The sequence below is a fragment of the Cucumis sativus genome, chromosome 2 (genome assembly GCF_000004075.3).
Source record: "Cucumis sativus cultivar 9930 chromosome 2, Cucumber_9930_V3, whole genome shotgun sequence".
Lineage (NCBI taxonomy): Eukaryota > Viridiplantae > Streptophyta > Magnoliopsida > Cucurbitales > Cucurbitaceae > Cucumis > Cucumis sativus.
The window spans coordinates 15,448,821-15,456,649 of NC_026656.2; the positions used below are offsets into that span (position 1 = coordinate 15,448,821).

Genomic DNA, 7,829 nt, shown 5'->3' on the forward strand with positions numbered 1-7,829 from the left:
GGAGAAGAAAAAGAATAAAACTAATTACAAAAACCAGAGAAAGAAGAGAGTGAGTACCCCCTATTAGAAATTTGGTAAAAAGAGAGATGGAAATGAAATCTTTGAGAGAGGTGGAATGATAAAAAAGGAAGATACGGTGGGAAAGTTTTCAAAAGAAAGAGAAAAAAGGGAGACCGATTGAGTTCTTAAAGGCTTTTCTTTTCAAGTCACAAAAGAAGAACACAACAGTGTGATATTTGAGGAAAGGAAAATGGAGACCCCAAAAGCTAAAAGGCATAAAGAGAGATGAAAAACAGGTATAGAAATTGGAATCAGATGGTATAAAGGTGGATTTAGAAAGCAAAAAAAGCTGAAGGAAAGAAAAGTAGGCAAAATATTAAGACTTAAACAGTGAGTTTCTATGGGGGAAAAGTGTACTGATTTTGGTCTGAGCTAATGCTGTTTCACACTGGCAGATATAACGAAAAAAAAAGATAAAAGAGTATAGATCAGAAGAGAGGGACAAAGTAGAGGTTAATCCTAGTGAGAGAGATGAACAAAGTAAAATGATATGGAAGAAGTATGAGAAAAATTGGTCCCCATTACTCTAATATAGAATTCAGTCAAAGTGACCCACCATCAAATAATAATAATTATTATTGTCTTTGAAGTTTGAATCAACCCTCATAATAAGAAAAAAAAATGGGGAAAAAAGGAGAAAAATAATGGGTCTAATTCCCTGTGATAGAGAGAGAGAGAGAGAGAGAGAGTTTTGACTAAGAATTTTTCTTATTCCTTGAGATATAGATAGAGAGAGAGAGTTTGACTGTGAAATGTTAATGGTAATCACAATTAGATTTTGATGAGAATTCTGATCTCAATTATGATTATAAACACTCATACCAATCATATAATGCAAATCTAAACTGGATAATTCTCTAATATGTGTACTAATAAAGGTGGCCTTTTTTTCCCCTATGTTCATACCTTTAAGATCTTTCAAAATTCAAACAAAATTTGAATTCTAAATTTTATATATTTTAAAATTTTGGTTTTATTTTTAGAAATTGGATATGAGTTAAAAAGAAAAAAAATAAACCCAAAATTTAAAAATAAATAATCGAATAATTATCAAACGTAACCTACGAGATCATGTAAATATGTACTTAATTACTTTATTTGAAGTTGCAATTACTTGCTTGATCTAGGCCATAAATATGACATAGGATGGTCTAACAATAGCGAATCTATTTGAACAATAATCATATCAATTATTAAAAGTTGAAGCAGTTTACACAACAAAATGGTATATTCTTTCCTATATAGACATGATTTAACGACTATAGATATAAAACAGTGAAGAAAAGTCAGAATAGATGACTTTTACTCTTTAAATTTTTATTTTTTCTTTATAAAACGTAGACCAACTCAAATATTTAACTAAAGGAATAGTCATTTATTTGAAGGTTCTAATTTTTTAAGATATATTAAAATGAAACTACAAATTTCACCTACATCCCAAACACATGTAATGAGCTAATATACATAAAACAGAAAGAGAAAAATCAATTGACTCTCCCACTTTGAATCGCAATTATTTATTTTTGATTCATTTCTATTTTCATTTAGAAGTTGAAAATTATTTACATAAAATTATTCTTAAAAAATATCACAAAATCTCTCTAAACAAGTAAATAAAAGTAGAGAAGGATTAGCAAGTGAAAAGTTACTCAAATTTGATGAAAATCACTCCTATATCTATTTAGATCCACGACTTTAAAACAAAATTTTAAATAAGAGTCTAAATAAGTTAACTTAATTAAATTGATAGATATATAACAATGGGTAATTAGTATAAAGTTAAAAAAGTTTTAATTAAACTAATACAAAGTCAAAATTTAAAAGTATAGATTAAATTTTGTAGTCCCTCTAGAAGTGATGTTAAATGCGCAACATCATTCAAGTAATTAATCCACTTAGAATCCATAGTTTTTGTTGAGTAGAGAAGTCTTCAACAATGGAATTCCATCACAAACTAAGAACCTTTTTTGTAACAAAAAGAGGCCAAATTTAATTTGTTCACGTAAAGTGTTACAAAAAAAAGTCACTCAATTTTATATTATAAATAAAAAGAAAGAATGGAAACTACCAAATTATGGATTATACCTGATTATGGATTCAAATAAAACTTTGTCTCATATATATATAAAACTTATAGCTTAGCTTATAAGTTTACTTTAGAAAGACTTCCACATTTTGCTTCCAAACCGTCTTTAAAGTTGAGGGACCTAATATTCATTATACAAAATTAAAAGTCATGATATGTAAATAATTAATAAGGTCGTAGTTGTACAATCTATAAAACATATGTCATATTTGAATAATTAAACGGTCAAAGATCGAGGATGATAATGATGACGAACTAAGTTGATTCAATGAACATGATACTTTTATATGTATATTCATGTTAATATGATGAAAATTGTTGACATGAACAATATTTGAAATGTAAGATATTTATGATTTAGACTAGTTAACAATGAAATGATGAAAAAGAGAAGGATTATAAGTTTTGAAACGTTACAAAAACGTTGGTTGAGTTAGGTCATATTTTGAATAGTGTTGAAAGGATGATGTTTAAGATTGAATGCATGCACACCCACCATATTTATTTGAAGTGTGCCGGCCAAAGGCATCATCACAAAAACACAAATTAATTCTATCAACACTTTGACTTTTTGACTCTCATTATATACACCAAACTTCCCCACCTCATGACTTCCTAATGTTTAGTCTATTTTTTCCAATAGTGTGTTATGGGGATGATCCATTGCCCATTATGAACGAAGGGGTGATTCCAAATTCTCTCCATAGTCCCACTTTTATCATACGACTTTCAAACGTGGATCAAACTTTAGGTATTTGTGTAATGATGTCAACCATATATCGTGTCATTTCATTGAGGTTTTAAGTCTTATTTGTAGTCGTTTGTCAAAATTCTAGAAGCTTTTTTGTGACGGTATTGTGTGATTATATTATAACATCTAGAGGTATAATAATTTGTGTTTGAAGTCAAGCATATAGATACATACACAAACAACTTCTCTAACTTCATAATATTGGACAAAAGTATATATCTAAAAGTGGTATTTGCAAAGTATATAGAGAACAACCCACTAATGATACAAAAAGTATTTTCAAATTAGACGATAAGAGTTCAAGATGAAGGAATCATCAAAGTACGTTTATCGAGATCAAAAAACTTACGATATACTAAAATAATTTCTTATATATATATAACATGAGTGGAAAATGTATAAATCGTTAGAAAAATTTCTCATTTTATTCTCTAATATTATGCATAGTTTTTTGTTTTAAGCTTTGTGAAGACCCATAAAATGTATTACATATACTTAAACACATGGTTGGATTGACAAAAAAAAAAAGATGTTTTAAATAAATCATTTTCATCCAAACACTTTGTATAACAACTTAGTTATACTTAATTACATTCTTGAAGACAAATTTGTTAAGTCTGACATAATCAAAGTGGATGGTTGATATCTATAGTTTCAAAAAGAAAAATAAATAGCAAAGAGAAAGTACTTGTGAATTAAATCAAAGCAATGAGAATGGTTAATTAAGTAAACCAATATCCACAAAAGGTAAAAGACCAAGTTCATTTCCCTTTCAATGTTTACAATATTTTACACCCAATTCTTTTAATTTGATAAAAAGGAATTCAAATGTCAAAAAGGATAGTCAAGAATATTTTAGCTTTAATGTTCCCTCAAGATTAGGTAAGTTTGGCCAAAAGATATTGGAAGAGAGAGAGAGAGAGAGAGATATCCAAAGCCACAAAAAGACAAATAAATGAGCAAAATACACAAACTATTCAAAATAATATTTTTTTATTTTCTTCTTCTCTTTAAAAATGAAGAAAATGAACTTTGAACTTAATCTTGTCGGCTTCTTCAATACTTTAATTTGAAATTACAATATTATTTCTTTTTAAAACAACTATTAATTAATAATCTTTTGTTAGAGACTTTTATCTAAAGAAAATAAAATCTTTTATTGGACTTTGTTACATTCCTTACTTTGTACCCAACAATTGTTTGAAGATAATAAACTAATAGAAATGTAAACAAAAATTCTTACATTGATCCAAGAAAAAAGTGATCGTGGATATATATAAGCAATTATTTGTATTGATAAGACTTCTACATATGGTCATGATTTGTGAAGTTGAATGTAGGTAAGAAAAGGAATGTATATATATATTTCACAAGTTTTTTCCCTAGGTAGCCACTTTAGGTCATTTTTAAATGGGTACTATTGGTATAAATTTTTAAGATATCGATCCTTTATTTTTTTAGTTTTAGTATACATTCAAGTTTTAATTCCTTGATCAAAGTGAGCTTAGTTTAACGGTAATTGATATGACTTTCTATTTTAGAGATGTGAGACGTTCGAATCTCTCAACCTTCAATTGTTGTACTAAAAAAAGTTTCAATTACTTGTATATATTTCACCTCAAGCTTTAATAATTATTTTTATTCATTTAGTAGTAATTAAAACTTTAAAGGGAGAGATTATAAAAAGAAAATTGATAGGGATTGATTTATTTTGATGCATTGTGATAAATTGAATTAATATTTTTATCGACGAATTGTAAGTAACGCCCTCGAACAAAATTTGTAGATCCAACAACTGGCTCGATTATAGTCCCATTTTGAAGTTAGGTTTCACGCAATAACATTTGCATATATTCTAATATACTCCTCGTTGAAACTCATGGAGAGATAATCATTTTTACCTCATGATATGCTCATATTTTCTTTGTCAACTCATCAACGTGGAATCCATATCTCTATGCATATTGTATAATTAACTTACCAATTATACATTTCATTCTTCACACACACGCACACTAAAAAGAAATCCAATGTAATTTTATTTCCATGCTACTATTCTAGGCAACTTTTAAGTAGTTAGTCAATACTTAATTAGCGGTAATTTGATATGATCTTCCTTCTATCTATTGTACTAAAACGCAAACTTTTAGATGGTTAAAAGTTGTTAAGTGTTTATTGTGAATTTTTTGGTCAAATTTTGGTTGAAACAACACTTCATATATTTTATATATGTGTGTGATCTAACTGTTGGGTTGGCCATGCCCATGCTCTAGATGAACATTATTTATAATGAGCCCTCAGTCCATGTAATATTCCTCCAATTAAATATTATAAACATGATGAGAAAAGGGAAAATAATAATAATCCAAGACAAAATTAAATGAGGTTTAATAATTAACTAAGATTATATATTGGAAATTCAAATATCATCTAAACTCAAATACATCTCATCCAAATAAGAAAGTTCACTTTCATCATCATCATCATCTTCCTCATAACAAAACATACTTCTTCCAATAATATTATTGTTTTCTTTTGCTTCAAATACTCTACATACAACCCATATTCCAAACTCCTGTTCAAATCACAACACATACAATCACCTTAATAAATCAACCCAACAATAATGTTTAAATTAAATAACCTAACAATTCGAACAATCTAGACTATCCAATCTAAATTGTATAGACTAGGTTAGGGTAACCCAAAATTTAGAAAATGTAACCAACAACTCACTCTAATCTAACTCGAATTTTAAAGATTTGGTTCGATTGGGTTGAAGATACAATCATTTTGGGTTGCCAATTTGGTCCAAAAACTTTCCATAATCCAACTCAATCAACCCATTTACCTTCACCTAATTAATCTCTATACACAATTATAAAATATACCATCATTCAACCACTACTACATAGTTTTATGTTTTTCTCTATTTAATTTAATTATGCTCTTAGGAAAATACATACACTAGTTAAGTTTTTTTTCTTGATATGGATTGTATAGTTATATAATCTTGTATCTATTCAGTATTTGAACTTTTGGATTACAATTTATGTGAACCTCCAACTTTATCAAATAGGTTATTGATTTTCTTTCAACTATTTTTATAATTTACATACCTTAGTGATCGTAAAACATTAATAAAGCTTGAAGTCTAGATTTGTTATTATTTTTAAAAAATTTAATATGTCGTGAACTTATTAAATACAAAATCTAAAGTTTAAAGACACATTTAATATTTAGGAACCCTTTTACCAAACTTTAAAAGTTTAAGAGATAAATTTGTAAATGAATCTGCATCCAAATTATCTAAATACTTTTTTGGTTTTTTAAGCTTTTAAATATGATTTTCATTTTGGTCCTTAAAATTTCTACTTCCGTTCCTAAGCTATAAATTTAGTTTTTATTTGGTGATAATACTTATCTAAATTAAAATTTAAAAAGTTACATTTTGCCATTGTGTTTGAGTTTTTATTTCCATTTAGTCTATAAGCTTTATAGTTTTATACTTTTACTTAAGATAGTAAAAAGACCATAGTACCAAAACTAGTAATTTCACATATATTTTTTTATTTAATAAAAAATTAAGTACTAAGTGCCAACTAGAATGAACATATACTTCATTTAGCAAAAAGTTTGTACTACAAATTTCAAGATTAGAACTTTATTGATTATTCACTCCACGTATTATTTTTCTAGAAAAACACCCGCCATACCAATTACTTTGTCTGATTTTGAGGGGAAAACATGGTGATCGAATCTATAACGAAATGAAAAAGTGTAAAATGAAAGAAAACGAAAAACGAGAAACAAGGAAAAATAGTGAAAATGTAAGATTCTTGAGTTGTTTCACTTACTGATTTTGTTTGTGATAGATTATTGTTGTTGTTTTGAGATGGATGAGTATGATCATGAGTGTTCAAAAGGTAGTTGTAAATGTGATACTCTTGCATGACCCAACTTGTTTGAATGGGTGTTGGTGATTCATCATCTTCTTCTTGATCACCAACAAAGAAAATATGATATTTTTTGATACCCACTTCATCCCCATTGGCACCGCAAAAGATTGGTTCATCCATTAAAACATCTTTCCAATATCCACTCTCTGTTGCTCTACTTTCTCCCACTCTGCTGAAAAAGTAATGAATGTCCCCATTTGACAGTGTTTTACCTGTGAAACACAATAAAATTTTAACTTTAAAATATGTGTTTTGGTTGTTTCAATTTGGTTCATATAGATACAAAATTTATAAATATAGAACTTTTACTTTTCACTTAGTATTATTGCTCTCGAATTTGAAACTTAAATGAAAACTAAAACAAAAACTCAAGAAACAAAAACATTTTAAGTTCTAATGAAGTCTACAAGTTTTAGAGAAGATAAAACAAACTAGAATCAATATTTACTTTAAAGGAAAACGTAAAATAACACACACATATATATATAAATTTTAAAAGCAAGATCTTATGCTCTTCCAATGCTCCTCATCAATCTAACTTAAAAGCTAGCTTGACTTCTTGTACCTACTGCATGCATATATAGCTAGCTATATTGTTCTTCGCATAATAAGAGAAAAGATAGAGGGGGGGAGAGAGAGAGAGAGAGAGAGATTATGTATATATTATATTATACCATGGAATTGCCAAGGGTTATAGAGATGAAGCTGAAGATGAGGAATAATAATGGAATTGGAAAAACGATGATGAGAGTTAGCTTTGTGATAGAGAAAGTGAAGCACAAGGTCTTCATCAGTTGGGCAGAATCTAAGACCAGGAGGCAACAGATTTAAGCTATTATTTCCACTTATCCCACCTTCATCCATATTAACAAACTCAATCATAATAATATAAATAACAAATACACAATAATAGTATTCTTTTCTTTTTTCTTTTTGAGGAGGTAACTAGGTTAAGGCCTAGTAGGTTTTAATG

At 28.1% G+C, this 7,829-nt stretch overlaps 1 protein-coding gene across 2 annotated transcripts; it reads right to left on the reverse strand.

Moving 5' to 3' along the window:
• Positions 1-5,278: 5,278 nt before the first annotated feature.
• On the reverse strand, positions 5,279-7,829 carry LOC101214025 (NAC domain-containing protein 104). 2 transcript variants are annotated; one of them, XM_004147300.3, is made up of 3 exons: positions 7,531-7,829; positions 6,755-7,068; positions 5,279-5,472 (listed from the first exon to the last, which is right to left on the reverse strand). In XM_004147300.3, the coding sequence occupies exons 1-3, from the start codon at positions 7,736-7,738 to the stop codon at positions 5,317-5,319; spliced, it is 678 nt and encodes a 225-aa protein (XP_004147348.1). In that variant the 5' UTR covers positions 7,739-7,829; the 3' UTR covers positions 5,279-5,316. The 2 variants fall into 2 exon arrangements, with proteins under 2 accessions (XP_004147348.1, XP_031736527.1); XM_031880667.1 differs by lacking the exon at positions 7,531-7,829 and adding an exon at positions 7,422-7,519.

What these genes read in the sequence shown, in the direction of transcription:
- LOC101214025 (XM_004147300.3), bottom strand. Translation starts at nt 7,738, where the DNA reads ATGATTGAGTTTGTTAATATGGATGAAGGTGGGATAAGTGGAAATAAT. An exon ending in TAACCCTTGGCAATTCCATG is followed by an intron (nt 7,069 to 7,530) that starts GTATAATATAAT and finishes TGTGTTTCACAG; the next exon opens with GTAAAACACTGTCAAATGGG. An exon ending in ATCTATCACAAACAAAATCA is followed by an intron (nt 5,473 to 6,754) that starts GTAAGTGAAACA and finishes TGATTTGAACAG; the next exon opens with GAGTTTGGAATATGGGTTGT.